Source organism: Oncorhynchus masou, chromosome 5, assembly GCF_036934945.1.
Source record: "Oncorhynchus masou masou isolate Uvic2021 chromosome 5, UVic_Omas_1.1, whole genome shotgun sequence".
Classification (NCBI taxonomy): Eukaryota; Metazoa; Chordata; class Actinopteri; order Salmoniformes; family Salmonidae; genus Oncorhynchus; species Oncorhynchus masou.
This window is the reverse complement of record NC_088216.1, coordinates 79,867,980-79,884,635: the sequence shown is the minus strand read 5'-3', so window position 1 is coordinate 79,884,635 and position 16,656 is coordinate 79,867,980. Positions and strand designations below refer to the sequence as shown.

The 16,656-nt window shown below is 40.9% G+C and overlaps 1 protein-coding gene across 1 annotated transcript; it reads left to right on the top strand.

The window, feature by feature from the left end:
* Positions 1–3,610: 3,610 nt before the first annotated feature.
* Positions 3,611–15,373, top strand: igfn1.3 (immunoglobulin like and fibronectin type III domain containing 1, tandem duplicate 3). The gene is made up of 22 exons (XM_064958385.1): positions 3,611–3,662; positions 4,257–4,394; positions 4,531–4,673; positions 5,092–5,191; positions 5,540–5,585; positions 5,695–5,881; positions 6,249–6,362; positions 6,518–6,680; positions 6,884–7,156; positions 7,369–7,785; positions 7,888–8,012; positions 8,287–8,428; positions 8,632–8,925; positions 9,118–9,414; positions 9,533–9,712; positions 9,907–10,035; positions 10,219–10,527; positions 10,703–10,788; positions 11,434–11,626; positions 13,263–13,559; positions 14,933–15,259; positions 15,369–15,373. Exons 1-22 carry the CDS (start codon positions 3,611–3,613, stop codon positions 15,371–15,373), a joined length of 4,017 nt encoding a protein of 1,338 aa, XP_064814457.1.
* The last annotated feature ends 1,283 nt before the right edge of the window (positions 15,374–16,656 follow it).

Here is a 16,656-nt window from a genome sequence, read left to right as displayed (position 1 = left end):
AACGAGCCCGGTCCAATGTCTAACGGGTATCTTCGTTTTGAGGGAGGAGTCAGCTATCCCTCCACTCTTGGTACGTCCTTTTCAAGACCTGCAGCACTTGGGCCAAATAATGTATATGTCAGTAAGCCTATCCCCAGCAGTCACGGTGGAAGGACACGGCCAAGGCTTGCACTGAGCATCTCAAAAAGGGTTTATTGTCTCTCAAAACGAAGACACCACACTCAAGTATAAGAAGGACTGTGGGTAGAAGGAGCAGAGAGGAGAGAGAACAAGTAAGTCCATTCCCTGGGCACAGGGCGAGGGGCTAAATGTCAACATGTGGGCATGATAATAATTCAAGACATATTGATTTCATTATTGATAACATCTGTTCTGTGTAACTATACTCAAATACACTATGTGTACTGTGGGTGTCTCTGAACGCCAATTGTTAATTGATCCTAAGCTGTTTAAAGGCTAATGGTATATGACGTCATTATGTCCTGTAAATAATTCATATTAATGTAAGGTTGTTCAATGATGCAAGGAAGGGCATCAGTACATCTAATTGAATGCTGATGGAGAGGGAGGCACAGCATTCAATTCCCAAATAAAACATCCATTACTTAGTGATGAAAAACAATGATCAAAATTCAATTGAACTTGAAAACACAATTTGAAAAAATATATATAATAGCGAAATGTATAGTTGCGAAATGTATAGTCCAATACAGATTGCATAGGAAAATGGCATTCATAAGCATGCAAATGGCATGTAATAAAAAACGATATGCTTACAAGTGTTTATATGATCTGGAAGCAATTGGCAGATGATGATGGTCTATTTTCAGTAATACACAGCACTCAAGTAATGTAACTAAAAGCTGAGATGCATTTTGAGCTGAAGATGAAATGAGCTTGGGATCAGCTTGAGCATTAGATGCCTTATGAGCTTAACTATGTAGTGGATGTATGATAGGTGCTCAATGATAACTAACCAAAAGTGTGGGAATACTGATATGTTCCCAACATTTAACGGTTTGATACATCTTGTGACCGCTCTCCTCTCAAAAGATCGGGGCAACTAAGAGAGGCATCTTCTAACTGTCAAGATGATGCTGTGTAGACACAAACCCCCAAAAGATCTGCCCAGGCAGTAAAAAGAGACTGATTGCCACTAGACGGAGCTCGGCGTCCTAGGACATAGACCTGCCACATACCCATCTTATTTATAAATCAATCCCACAGCACAGTTGCTAGGCAGGGCTATTTTTCATCCCATACAAATATGGAAGTACAGCACAGCGTAGACGATGACATTCAAACTTGCACGGCATCCTAATGGAAATCCACCTCCTGGCTTGATTACTTTACTTAGGTTGTCTCATTGACAATCCAAAAGCAAGCAAAAGTTGTTAATGGTATTCGTAAAATAAGTGCATTTTAACTCCTACAACTGGGAACTATACAGCTAGAGAAAGAAGAGTCATGGATTGTCTCCTAGCAACAATGAAAAAGTGAAGTGTAGCTTACGTGAAAAACATTTAATTCCTTGGAAAGTCTCGTAGCAAAAAGCAGAGGTGCCAGAGTAGTGAACAGGTGAAGAAGTCAGAATGAAGATGGTGAGCAAGGAGAAGGTTCTTGCGTAGTAAAATGTTACCTGTGGATTTAGCCTGAAGCAATGGAACACTGACAGGCGAATATATAAAATTGTTTCCAAATGTTCAAATAATATTTATGCTAATTTCACATATGCAATAGCATTATATTTAAGCATATATTCAAGCTCCAATGCCTTCTGTCAAAGTGGACAAGCCCAATAAATATATTGGCTCATGACCTGATCCTTCTTCAGAATGGCATTTTGCTTCTATTGACTTAAAATTGCATACAAATTAAGTGGATATGAGCGAGGTAGTTTACAGCAGCCCGTTCCATTTTCAGCAAGTGACTTGCATCACATGTTGGTCCATGATAGATAGTTTTATGAGCTATGTGACCTATTGCATGCAAAATGAAGCAGGTCACTTGCCACAGCCGACTTTGGGCATGCTAAGTATTCTGTGATCACAGAAATTCTTTAATTTACTGTCCATCTTGAGTTACCACCTCTTGGAGCATATCATGATCCAACCACCTGCACTAGTACGTGCTAAAGTAAAAGTTGCCATATAAAAAAGAAATGTATACTGACTGCACTGTCAAGTGACTGCAGTGTCAAGTATTTTTATGAGAAAGTCAGATCGTTAAGATTTCTGTGCACAAATTATAAACTGTGCAAGTTGCTTCATACCAACAAATGTATGAAACATATTATTGTGTTTAAACAGAAAAAATATAGTGTACACAGTGTTGGTATGGGTATTAGTTAAGAGTTTCATTGGATCTTGAAATGTGAACGTATGCACTAGACAATGGAGAATGCCGGTATGACTGCACTCAAACCCCCAAAATAAAAACAATTCACTTGCAAGAGTTTCCAAGGACTTTTTTTCAAGTGTCCTGCTTGTCCAAATGTTAAAGACAGCGACAAGAATGCAGTATCTTACAATCTGTCACACACTCTCCCTCCCATTCCCCCTTTTAATAGAGACCTCACCAAGAGCAAAGTTTACTCAAAATGTGTCAGCATCAGATTCCTAGGACAGAAATATTGCCTTAATCCGGCGGTAAATGGCACCCGGTGGAACCATCTGTGGAAGATTAATTGTGTGGGAGACAGATGGGGTTTCTTACTGTTACTAATAGCTGCCCAGTCCTGTGACGCCTACCATCCCACATGCTTAGCTCATATACTAAAGACATGTGCAGCAGTCTTCCTTCGTGGCCCTCAGTGAGGTCTGCGCTCCTTTGTAAGCCAAGTGATTCCTATAAACACTGTGGAGTGCAGTGACCCAGAGATGACAGTCATGTCAACCAAGCCATTATGTACTGTAGGGTCCAGAGACTACTTGTGATAAACATTGTTGATCACACTAAATCAAAAAATGATATTTGGTATTCTTACATTGTCCCATTAGGAAGGTCTTCAGTTTATCTTAGCGTACCACTGTGCATTCACAATGGTATTCATGCAATATGTATCCAAAATCACCGCAGTTGATAGGTATGTTAACCAGTTAGCCAACCATGGTATATTAGCCGGTTACGCTTATTGGTTAAATGGTCAATTTGTGTAATGTTATTTTAGCTTGCTGCTTCATATTTATTTAACCAAGCAAGTCAGTTAAGAACAAATTCTTATTGACAATGACGGCCTACCCCGTCCAAACCCTAACCTGGATGATGCTGGGTCAATTGTACGTCGCTCTATGGGACTCACGGCTGGTTGTGATACAGCCTGGAATCACACCATGGTCTGTAGTGATACCTCTCGCACTGAGATGCAGTGCCTTTAGAGCGCAGCACCACTCGAGAGCCCCCTGTATGTTGTATGTCATTCCAGGAGCACAGTAAGCTAGATGGTGTTTGTTAAGCGATTAAAAAATATCTTATTGGACATCCCTACTTGGTTCACAACTTGATGCCAAACAAAAAACAGGATCTTGTTAACTTCATTTGAAATACATGTTCTCTATTTCAGTAGCAGAGAACCATCTGAAAATCTGGCAAAACTGCTATCCATAGCAAGATGAAATTCTTCAAGGAAACTAAAGACGAGGAGCCAACTGCTCAGGGGCAGGGTAAGTCATATATTTTTTTTCTAAACTGATGTTTAAAAAAACAAACATCTTTATTTAAATAGGCAAGTCAATTCAGAACAAATTCTTATTTACAGTAACAGCCTACCAAGAGGCAAAAGGGACAGGGGCTGGGATAAAAATGTATAACGTAGGACAAAACACACATCATGACAAGAGAGACACCACAACACTACATGGAGAGACCGAAGACAACAACACAACATGGAGAGACCGAAGACAACAACATGGAGAGACCGAAGACAACAACACAACATGGAGAGACCGAAGACAACAACACAACATGGAGAGACCGAAGACAACAACACAACATGGAGAGACCGAAGACAACAACACAACATTGAGAGACCGAAGACAACAACACTACATGGAGAGACCGAAGACAACAACACAACATGGCAGCAGCACAAACATTACATGTCTTCTCAACATAATATACTTTTTTATCAAATCGTAACTAATCAATGTAAATGTTCATATAACAATGAATAAATCAAGTTTCTTTTCGGTTTTGGATTATTCCTGTAAGACTATTGTGTTGTACTGTATATGTGTATGTTTAATTCTGCTCTTTGTCTTACATCCTTCTAGTGGCAATCAAAAAGAGATCCAGAGTCCCTGGGGTCATGATTACACAGTTTGTGGAGGAGCTTCCTGTGGGCATGACCACCCCTGATTTCACCCTCAAACCCATCGCTTTGACTATTCAGGAAGGTATGGTTCATATATCAAACCACAATGACAATGTGAGATTGTAGTAAAGTCTTTAAATTGCAAATATGTTCTTGGTCCTTGCTTCAAATTATACTGAGTTGACATTAACTGTGTTTTATTGTATTATTTTATAAAGGGAAATGTGCTGTTTTCAAAGCAATTGTGTCTGGTAATCCGACACCAAGTGTGCATTGGACAAGAAGTAATGGAGAAGTAACTGAACCAGAGAGATACAAAATGGTATCTGATCCAGCTACGCCTTATGAGCACTACATAGAGGTGAGTCAACACACTAGTATTGGAGAGGAGCAACAATTTACAGTGACACCTTTTTGGTATTTCTAAACAACCTCAATGGATCTGAAACAACCTGATTTCCACCTTACGTAATAGCAACCAGAGGGCGGAAAAAAAAATGTTGGCTGCAATGAGGACTAAAAGATAACCTCGACATCCACGTTAGCGAGCGATAAATCGCTGGCCAATGTTGACTGCAATTGAGATCAGCTGTGTTATTTTATATGGTTTAACAAGAGATCAGCTGGTTACAATTAGCCCAGCTCTTTTACAAACATATATTTTTTCACTGTGGCCGTTGTTCTTCTTCTTTGCCTTCGTCCCCAATCTGGGGTGACTTAACTGACACTAACAAATTTTGTTCCAAATGGTAATACTCTTGCTCAATTTGTGTTCACAGATGCCGGAAGTATCTCCCGAACAAGCTGATACCTACAAATGCTTTGCCACCAATGAGTATGGAAAAGCTGTGGTCACCGCTAACCTCAATGTAATTGAAAGTGAGGACACCATTACTCCTGGGTTGATATATGGCGCTAAACCTGGTTACATCTCATAACTGAGTCTTGAACAAGAGAAACATCATGTTACGTTAAATACTGTAGATCCTTAACAAAACACTGGCAGACACATATCCTCAGGATCTAAGCCAGACAAACTATAATTGATCCGATTGATCTTAATTAACCAAATCATCTAATGAAACATCTCTTGCCTTTCAGTGGGATATAAGAAGGGCAAGGCTATGAAAGATGCACGAGCAGGTCAGTCACTGAATTTCAATCACAAAACAAGGTTTTAGTGACATTAACTGTACAAAATAACGTAAAAGTTCAATCTCAATTCAGCTGCTGTGAAGCCACCTGAAGATTTCAAAAATCTCCTAACAAAAGTGTAAGACAATACTAGAAAAACAATCAATCATAGCTAGGTTGTAGATCCTAATTCTACCATAATAGTTTTGACGCGTGAATGAGATACAGTTGTATTCTTCTTTTTTAAGGGTTGTAGAATCAGACAAAGATGACAAAAAAGAGGGAGAAATCGATCCAAGGTTTTGGGATGTGTTGATGAGTGCCGACAAGAAAGACTATGAGAAAATCTGTGCTGAGTTTGGAGTCACTAACTTCCGCTGGATGCTGAAGACACTGAATGCGAAGAAGGTTGAGAGGGAGGAAGAACAAGCAAAGGTTTGCCTGAATCAGATTTAGTCAAAGATAATAAAAATGGCTGTATATAACTTAAGTTTTTTTGTACATTTGAGTAATTTACAGTAGCAGACGCTCTTATCCAGAGCGACTTACAGGAGCCATTAGGGTTAAGTGCCTTGCTCAACGGCATATCGACCCATTCTCCTAGTCAGCTCGGGGATTCAAATCAGCAACCTTTCGGTTACTGGCCCAAACTCTTAACGGTTAGGCTACCTGCTGACCAGCATTTACTAGTATGTGAAAGTGAGGTGTTTATTCCTCTTACATACACTGTTGCATTCCAAAATTAACAGTAACTGAATATCACCACCATCAATACCAGTGACTGTGTTTTTTGCTCCTACAGTACGTTGAAAAGCTCAGCAATCTGAAACACATTGAAGTAAAACCTGGTGGAGGTGCAGAGTTTGAATTTGAGATGACGCTTAAAAACCCCAACGTCAAGATCTTCCTGTTCAAGGTGAGAATGGTGTGAAATACACACTGTTATATGCATTGTAACAATAACCAAGCAGAACATGTTTGATTTTATTTTAGAATAACTAATAGGTGTCTTTACATTAAATGTGTTTTTTTGTATGCATTAATTAAGACTGACAATGTGTTTTTATACAGAATGGAGTAATGGTTCCGTTCAGTGTCGAAACAGAAGAGAAGCATTTTCTGAAGAAAACGGGAAGAAAATTTACATTTGGCATTAAGGATCTTGCTGGAGATGATGAAGGATTGTACCAAGTGATGGTGGAGGGGGTACTTATCTTCTCAACTGACTTCAAAGGTGGGATGTCTTCAATTGATTCTCTGTTTAATCATTTCCCATTCCATATAGGCTAACAATCCCTAAGACCAACAAAATTCCCTCAGGTTAGCCGGTATGCAAAAATGAATGTCTGTTCAATATACACCAAAACAAAAAAGGAACATAACACATGTAATTTTGTTCCAGATAAAGTATTTCTTCCAAATGTGTATTTTATTCAGTTCCAATGGTGGATTTCCTGGTCAAAATTCAGGAAGTGAAGGCCACGGAGAGAGAGGATGCCGTGTTTGAATGTGTCCTGTCATCACCCATGTCAAAGATTCAATGGACGGGGAGGAATCAACCGTGTGAACAAGGGGATAAGTTTGACATTGAAGTGTCAGAGGACATGCTCATTCATAGCTTGGTTGTGAAGGACTGTGCGAAACTGGATGGTGGTATCTATTCAGTTTGTGCAGGGATCAAGTCTTGCAATGCCTTTCTTGTTGTGGAGGGTAAGGAGATGACGTTTCAATCACAAAAAGTGTTGCTAAGTCATGTGACTCTTACTTGTGTAAGGGCATATAATGTCAAATATATGCCACTTGTTACTTAAATTGATCAATATTAATCAAACATTATCCATATCAGACAGTACAAATGCAAAACATTGACAATCTTTACTAACCTATAACTCTACCTATGTTCTTATTTGCCCACGCTCCAGTTGATAACGATCCAGCCACCAAGGGGAAAAAGAAAGTCCGCAAAACAACTCGAGCTGGTGGGGGAGAGGTAGACTTGGCTAAAATAGCTGCAGAGCAGAAAGCTAAGCTGGACAAAGAGAGAGATGAGAGAATGGAGTTGGCGAAGCAGATTAAGGCAGACATGGACGCTAAGGCAGCAGGAGCGTCCGAACCAGAGCCGGAGAACAAGGACGAGAATGAAGAGCCTGAGCCTGTGGAAGAGAAGAAGGACGAGCTTGGAGACGAAGAGATACCAGTTGAGGAGAAGAACAAAGAGCTTGGAGACGAAGAGATACCAGTTGAGGAGAAGAACAAAGAGCCTGGAGACGAAGAGATACCAGTTGAAAAGAAGAAGAAACGAGTGAGAACAGGTCCACTGATCCCAGACACCATCATAGGTAAGAGGTTTCAAGGTGTTCAATGATTTGTAATGTCCAGGCATCACATTCACACTACATCATCTTCCTAACCAATTGACTACGACTTGATGTATCCTCTAGACCCAGGAGTGCACTTTACCAGTGGATTGTCAGACATCAGTGTTAATATGGGCAACAGAGGTGAACTGGAGTGTAAACTGAGCAGCGAAAACTGTGAAGGAATCTGGTACAAAGATGGAGAAGAGGTGAGTTAGAAAACTGGAAGTAACTATAAACATCAGTCCTCAGACTTGATTTGGAAATCATAAATGTAATACTCTTCAAAAATTGAATCTCAAATCCAACTTGTTTTTGCCGTCTTGTTTAGTCAACTACTACAGCAGGTAAGTTCTGTTCCATATGAAACTGCGAAATACAAAAATATTGCAGAGACTAAATGCAGGAAAAGTAATAATTGAGCTGCAACAGCGCATGCAGTTCTTTATAGGTCTAAACAGAACTTTGTTTGTTTCCTTCCAGATAGAAGCATCAGATGATATTGAGATGAAACATGATGGGGCCTTTCACAGGCTTATACTGAATAACTGCAAGGAGGAAGATTCTGGCAAATACCGATTTGAAGCTGATGGACGTAAAACAGAGTCCATGCTCATTGTAGAGGGTAAATGAATCCATCCAATCCATCCATCTTTTTAAATAATTAATGGAAACATTGAGGCAGTTGAACTGAAGTTCAATATCAGTATTGAGCGAAAGCAGCATTCTCTGAAGATGGACATGCAATGCCAAGTCAACTAAGATATATTGTAGCTACTATATGTACTGTATTTGTGCTATTAAATGTATGTGACATCTGTGTTCCAGATCCACCCAGAGTAAACCCAGATGACCTGGCTGATTTCTCAAAGCCCGTCATAATAAAGGTTGGCCAAAGCGCTACCTTCAAGCTGTCTATTATGGGTCGTGACCCAATGAAGATCTATTGGTACAACGAAGGTGAGGAGTTGGTGGAGGACAAACACATCAACATTGAGAAGTCGCTCACACACAGTCGCCTCCTCCTCAGCAAGTGCCAGCGGAAAGCCACAGGAGAAATCAAGATCAAGATCAAAAATGAATATGGAACCATTGAGGGCATATCCAGGTTGATTGTGCTTGGTCAGTGGGATGATCTTAATTTATTTGCAATGTTGCTATGACAATCCTTTGTGCTTGCCTGAATGAAACATCAGGGTGTCTCCACATTTGACACAATATTGGCAATACAGCTTCTAGCTTCATACACAACATTATCTAGGATAACATAAGGCTAACTGGAGTATCATTATGCTCCCCTATATCTATTCACAGACAGACCAAGCCCTGCCCTAGGACCTGTGGAGATCATTGAAGCTTCTTCGGCTGTACTTGACTTTAAATGGAGGCCTCCTAAAGACAATGGTGGCTCTCCTGTGATCAACTACATCCTGGAACGACAGCAGCTGGGCCGTAACTCCTGGATGAAGCTGGGTCAGATCCCTGGAGAGCCCAAATACAGGGACACCGATGTAGACCATGGAAGGAAGTACTGCTACCATATCAGGGCTGTGACTGAGCAGGGCATAAGTGAAATGATGGAGACAGATGACATCCAGGCCGGTACAAGAGGTAATGCATAATATGTCACCAGAATGCAAAATTTAGCTGTTGAATTAGGGTTCTCTCTTTCTCCCAATGGAGGACGCCATCAGACCTCCAAAATGTACTTTTTTCCCTTATTACCTAGCATATCCCGGACAACCTTCCTCACCCAAAGTGATCAGTGCCTTTGCAAACTGCATCAATCTGGAATGGGTTCCCCCTTCCAACACTGGAGGAACTAATATTCTAGGTTACCACCTGGAGAAACGCAAGAAGGGCAGCAATCTATGGGGTTCAATCAACAATGTGAAAGAGCCAATCAAAGGTGAGGCCATTTCAATACTTTGTTCATCATCCAAGTGTCTTTCCGTATTTGTTTTGTTCTAATTGCATTCCATACCAGTACACAACCTGATTTCTACATTGTTGTAAATACAACCATACTGTCAAAGTGCTGAAACAATAAAGAAATATTTTGATCCCTTCATTATCTATTTTTTGTCACACCCATACTTTCAGGTCAAGGGATTGCAGTGAAAGACGTTATTGAGGGAATAGAGTATGAGTTCCGTGTTGCAGCTATCAACATATCTGGTGCTGGAGAGCCAAGTACCCCCTCTGAATTTGTTATTGCAAGAGACCCAAAGAGTAAGTAATCTGATCTGTTTCATGAGGAGATAGCGAGGACAAACTCTGAAAATGTTGATAATACAACACGTCATTTGACTGGTAAATAAGGGATAACATTACAGTTCAAATATAAAGTATGTTTATGAGCAGCTGTCGCAAACAGTATATTCTACTCCCCCCTGAAATCATTTGTCCTTTCAGAGCCCCCAGGTCAAATCAATGACCTGAAGGTGACAGACTCCACCTACACCACCTTGTCCCTGGGTTGGACTAAACCCATAGAGGAGGAAGGGGTCCAAGATGAAGCCAAGGGATACTTTGTGGAGATCAGACCAGCAGCAAACCCAGAGTGGGACCGCTGTAACAATAACCCCATCATCATTACCTCCTATAACATTTTGGGTCTTAAGTCAATGGCCATGTACTGGGTGAGAGTGATTGCCACCAATGACGGGGGAGAAGGGGAGCCCAAAGGCTTGGAGAACTACATCATTGCAATGCCCCCCCCAGGTGAGTGACACCAATTTGTCAACATTGTTTTCGTCAAGTTTGTGTTCACAGCATCATGATAGTAGTAACCTAAAACCTAAAACCTGGAGTGATTATACACATATTATATTCACATTCTTATCTTATTTCAAGCTATATAAGTTTTTTTTAAATATAATTTCCTCGTTTCTCATAGTGAGACCACATTTCACTGATCGCAAAATGAAGAGCTTCATGGTTGTGAGAGCCGGGAATTCTGCTCGAATCAACATCAACTTTGTGGTCAGCAAAATCTTGTGCATGTAAACAATGCCTTATTGGGTCTTACATCGGAATGACCAGTTTCTAAGGCAAATTACAGAACTCAGTCTGCTATTCCATGTAAGTGTGATACTCTGTGACCAAGAATGTGTTGCGATGGTGTAGAAATACAAAATCAGAGCAACAAATTCCTTAATGAAATGTAATGGATGTTAACAGAGATACTTAAAAAAGTGGATTGCTCATTGTAGAAACATTCACTTAACCTGTTATTGCCGTGGGCTAAATCCCGGCCACAGAGTGATTCTTGGTAGTCTTAAACAAATCTACTTTGAAACAAAGGTATACGCCTCACACACATGATTATGTGTTACAAGAAAGACATCTGTACCATGTCAGATATACAGTATTCATCAAGTTTTAAGTTTGTATCCCAATATTACACTTTAAATACAGTATATCAGAGAAGACTGAAATATTCGTCAGGTTTTTTGGAATATTCCAACCATGAGGCCAAGAATTTAGCTTTAAATCAAATTTATTTGTCACATACACATGGTTAGCAGATGTTAATGCAAGTGTAGCGAAATGCTTGAATTTGTCTGCAGGAAAGGGCTACACTACCAAACAAACTCATCTGTCTATTTCTACGTTGTCTTTTGGTAGGCTTCTCCTATGCCAAACATAACGTGGCTAAAGGATGGGATGCCAGTATCAAAACTTGTAACCATTAGCAACTCCGATAACACATCCCAGCTCCTAATCCCCACATCTGAGCGTCCCGACACAGGAATCTACACCATCATCGTCAAGAACATGGTTGGTCAGGAGACCTTCAGTATCGAGATCAGAGTCACAGGTATAATCATACAAGCAAGACATTCCACTAAATATTGACAGTGAGTGGTGAAAAGTGAGTGTTACTGACAGTGAGTGTTACTGACAGTGAGTGTCACTGACAGTGAGTGTTACTGACAGTGAGTGTCACTGACAGTGAGTGTCACTGACAGTGAGTGTCACTGACAGTGAGTGTTACTGACAGTGAGTGGTAATGGCAGTGAATGATGGAAAGTGAGTGTTACTGACAGTGAGTGGTATTGACAGTGAGTGGTATTGACAGTGAGTGTTACTGACAGTGAGTGGTAATGGCAGTGAGTGGTAATGGCAGTGAGTGATGGAAAGTGAGTGTTACTGACAGTGAGTGTTACTGACAGTGAGTGTTACTGACAGTGAGTGTTACTGACAGTGAGTGGTAATGACAGTGAGTGGTAATGACAGTGAGTGATGGAAAGTGAGTGGTATTGACAGTGATGGTATTGACAGTGAGTGGTATTGACAGTGAGTGGTATTGACAGTGAGTGGTATTGACAGTGAGTGGTATTGACAGTGAGTGATGGAAAGTGAGTGTTACTGACAGTGAGTGTTACTGACAGTGAGTGTTACTGACAGTGAGTGGTATTGACAATCAGTGGTGGAACTCTGTAAAAGATCACTACTGTGTTTATTATCTGTCGTCTGTGGCATGAGGGGTTGTGATGGAGGGGTGCTGTGAGATTATTTAAGACACTATTTGAAGAAGTAGGGTAAAACATATTTTTGGAAGTTGGGCAGGGACTCTGCTGTCCTAGCTTCAGGGGGAAGCTGGTTCAACCATTGGGGTGCCAGGACTGAGGAGAGCTTGGACTGGCTAAGCAGGAGCTGCCGTAGGAGCAAAAGACCAGAGGTGTCAGGACGGAGTGCTCGGGTTGGGGTGTAGGGTTTGAGCATAGCCTGGAGTTAAGGAGGGAAAGTTCCTCTTGATGCTCCATAGGCAAGTACCATGGTCTTGTAGTGGATGCGAGCTTCGACTGGAAGCCAGTAGAGTGTGTGATGGAGTGGGGTGACATGGGAGAAATTGGGAATGATGAACACCAAGCGGGCTGCAATATTCTGGATAAGTTACAAGGGTTTGAATGCACAAGCAGGGAGCCTAGCCAACAGCAAGTTGCAGTAATCCAGATGGGAGAGGACAAGTGCCTGGATTAGGACATGCACCGCTTCCTGTGTGAGGTACGGTCATACTCTACGGATGTTGTAGAGCATGAACCTGCAGGAACGAGTACTGCTTTTAAGTTTGCAGAGAACGCCAAAGTTCTTTGCACTCTGGGAGGGGGACACCGTGGAGTCAACCATGATGGAGTGGGCAGACCTTCCCAGTGAGGAAGAGAAGCTTGAACTTGAGAAGGTGGGCCGACATCGAAGCTGAGATATCTGCCAGAGATGGGTTTCGCCAAGTGGGTGTCAGAAGGGGGGGGGGGGGAGAAAAGTAGTTGAGTGTCATCAGCACAGCAATGATAGGAGAGACCACGTGAGGATATGATGTGCTGAAGAGTGGTGTGTTCTGTAGAGTCTACTTTACAATAACAAATAAATGTATTACACTGTATGTGTAATATTACATGTACTGTACATTCAAATGAATGGTTGACGACCATGTCTCTCTTACCTGGTTCCAGATGATCCCAAGCCTCCCGGCCCAGCGGAGTTGAAACAGAATGTTCCTGGAACAGTGACTGTGACCTGGACTCCCTCCCCAGATGAGAAGAGGGACGACAGGCTGCACTACATAGTGTCCAGACGCGACTCCGTCAAGCGAATATGGCAAAATGTAGCTGACCACCTCTTCAACAACAAGTTCACAGCCCTCAACATCATGGCTGGACGAGAGTACTACTTCCGTGTCTACGCCAAAAATGACATGGGTCTCTCTGAGCCTTCTGAGTCGCCAACCTGGGGAGTGGCCAAGAAAAAAGGCACGTTAAGATTGTCATGTGTCATTGTTGATTATTCAGAGAGAGAATCATAAGTCACCCTCAAGAGGAAAACAAAACAGATGTTTGTTGATTGGTAGTTACTTAAAACCTCACTAGGGTACATGGGTACGCTAGTGTCCCACCTGGCCATCATCCAGTGAAATTGCAGGTCGCCAAATTCAAAAACAGAAATACTCATTATAAAAATTCATAAAACATACAAGTGTTATACATCGGTTTAAAGATTAATACAACCACGGTGTCAGATTTCAAAAAGGCTTTACGGCGAAAGCATACCATGGGATTATCTGAGAACAACGCCCAGGAGACAAATCATTACAAACAGTTACCGGCCAAGTAGAGGAGTTACACAAGTCAGAAATAGAGTTAAAATTAATCACTTACCTTTGATGATCTTCATATGGTTGCACTCGCAAGACTCCCATGTACTCAATAAAAGTTAATTTTGTTTGATAAAGTCCCTGTTTATATCCAAAAACCTCAGTTTTGTTCGCATTTTGTTCAGTAATCGACAGACACGCAGTCACAACAGGCAGATGAAAAATCCAAATAGTATCCGTAAAGTTTGTAGAAACATTTTAAACAATGTTTATAATCAATCCTCCTGTTGTTTTTAGCCTAAATAATCGATAATATTTAAACCGGACAATAACGTTGTCAATATAAAAGGTAAACAAGAAAGGAGCACTGCGCATGAAAAATCTCTGGGACACTGTAGGGTCCACTCATTCAGAGTGGTCGTACTCCCTCATTTTTCAGAATACAAGTCTGAAACAATTTCTAAAGACTGTTGCCATCTAGTGGAAGCCATAGGGAGTGCAATTTGAGTCCTAAATCAATGGATACATTAATGGTATTCAATAGAAAACTACAAACATAAAATAATCCCACATCCTGGATGGATCGTTCTCAGGTTTTCAACCTGCCAAATCAGTTTTGTTATACTCACAGACATCATGTTAACAGTTGTGGAACCTTTAGAGTGTTTTCTATCCAAATCTACCAATTATATGCATACCCTATCTTCTGGGCCTGAGTAGCAGGCAGTTTACTTTGGGCACGCTTTTCATCCAGAGGTAAAATTAGTGCCCCGTACCCTAGTGAAGTTAACATGTTTGTCATTTAAAGGGGAGAAGCTACAGCACACTGTGGTATTTGACACTGTTCTGAAAAAGGTCTCAGACCAAAACCTTGTGGTTGCAGAAGTATGATACCGTAATTTGAACAACATTTCAATGAGTTTCAACAGTTTCACATTTCTCATGAATAGGCCTAAACAAAACTAAATGAAGTCATAAAAGCAATTTGAACCACTAACTGAGACTTTCCCATATTATTTGTGTTTCATCTAGATAAATTCTCAATGGCTTTCAGCTCATTCAAGAGCCTCAACTTTGAGTCAGTGCCATCATTCTTAGTTCCACTGAAAATGCACAGCACCCCTGAGAGCTACGAGTGCTACATGAGCTGTGCTGTCAGAGGGGACCCAACACCTCATGTCACATGGTACCGCAACAATATAAGCCTCAATACCAACACCAACTATCTTATCACCAACACCTGTGGGGTCTGCTCCATGCTTATACTCAGGGTTGGAACCAAGGACACTGGAGAGTACAAAGTCATCGCAGACAATGCCTTGGGCAGGGCAGAGTGCTCCACCAAACTCACAGTCAACGGTATAACAAAATAAATAAGTCTTACTGTGCTACATTGAAATATAGCATGTTAACATGATGTTTAAAATCACGTTTTTAAACTATAATCTGTCTTTTCATTATCTTTCAGAGTGAAGTGGTTCCACAGTCCTCCAGTTCTGCTTCGCAAAGACTGTCAGATTGCCCAGAGCAACCAGAAACACTGCAGAGAGCTGAAATGGATGTGTGTTGATTATATCCTTAGAGACTAAGCATGTTCTTTAGTCATCTGGTAAAAGAAGAATATCAATAGCGATTTGAGATACAGTAGTGTGTGTTGAAAGAGATTATGTAATGACTTATTTATACTGTAAATAGGCCTGCAATGAGTTTTTCCAACTTTTGTTTGACAGAAACTTGACAATCCAATCCCAGATGTGTTCTCTTGTTGACTCTCAAGAATTAAGAGAGACAGAGGCAACAGAAAAGATTCCCATAATTTAAGACGGATGCAATTTTAAATCAATATTCCATAGGCCACTCACATGGTGTCCATTGCCTAGGCTGTCCACTGTGAACCCCCCCCCCCCCTCCATAAAATCGTCCATGGGTGCACACACCCTGGTAATGTTTTGCCAACTGTTACACGGCTTCACATACCTCTTTTACTGCTAGCATGCAGTCGTGTTCTTTCGGGAGATATTGAGAGTTTATAATGGAAGGTAATAAATTAGAAGAATTCATAGGCATGACTGTGTTTGACCTTATGTACATTTGGTCCTGGGCTGGTTTCAAGTTTCAGGAAGTGTAAACTTTCTACATGAGAATGCATGGTTCTGTAGTGATTAAGCGGACAATAACTTTTTTATAGTATAACAATGTAACAGGCTTTGACATTTACAAGCATACAAACTGGTGGACAAGAATAAGTTCACTGTATTTGCACTGTATTTTACAGTTGTTTTAAATACAGTAAATACAGTAATACAACATTACTAAAAGTTAAGGTGATTCCTGGAAATGTAAGTCAAATCCCTAATAGTGAAAGCAAGTTATCCTAACTGTCGGCTATTTGAGATTCAGTGTACTGTCAATCTGATTTTGAACCTAATAACTTAAAATAATGTTGCCTGCATTTAAGTAAGTAGCAACAACTGGTTATAGGCTTCCTCCCTTTCCTTTATTTGTTTGGTAAAAATATGTAAACAACTGGATGAAAAAAGCAATGGACAGGAAATGTGGGGTGTGAGTTGATGCAGAATTGTTTTGTGAAGGAATACTTATTAGCCCTTGACCCTGTGTGGCCCCTGAAGTAAATGCCTTGTGGAATGTCAACCTTCTCAGCTCAGCTTCCCATGCCTGTGTCCGGTCAACCTTCCTGTGTCAAACACCAACTTTTATTTTGTCGCCTGAAATATCCACAACACACAGTCAATCGT

Coding starts and splice junctions, on each gene's coding strand:
- igfn1.3 (XM_064958385.1), top strand. CDS start 3,611: ATGAAATTCTTCAAGGAAACTAAAGACGAGGAGCCAACTGCTCAGGGG. Junction 8,926..9,117: donor ATCCAGGTTGATTGTGCTTG/GTCAGTGGGATG, acceptor ATCTATTCACAG/ACAGACCAAGCCCTGCCCTA. Junction 13,560..14,932: donor GGGAGTGGCCAAGAAAAAAG/GCACGTTAAGAT, acceptor TGTTTCATCTAG/ATAAATTCTCAATGGCTTTC.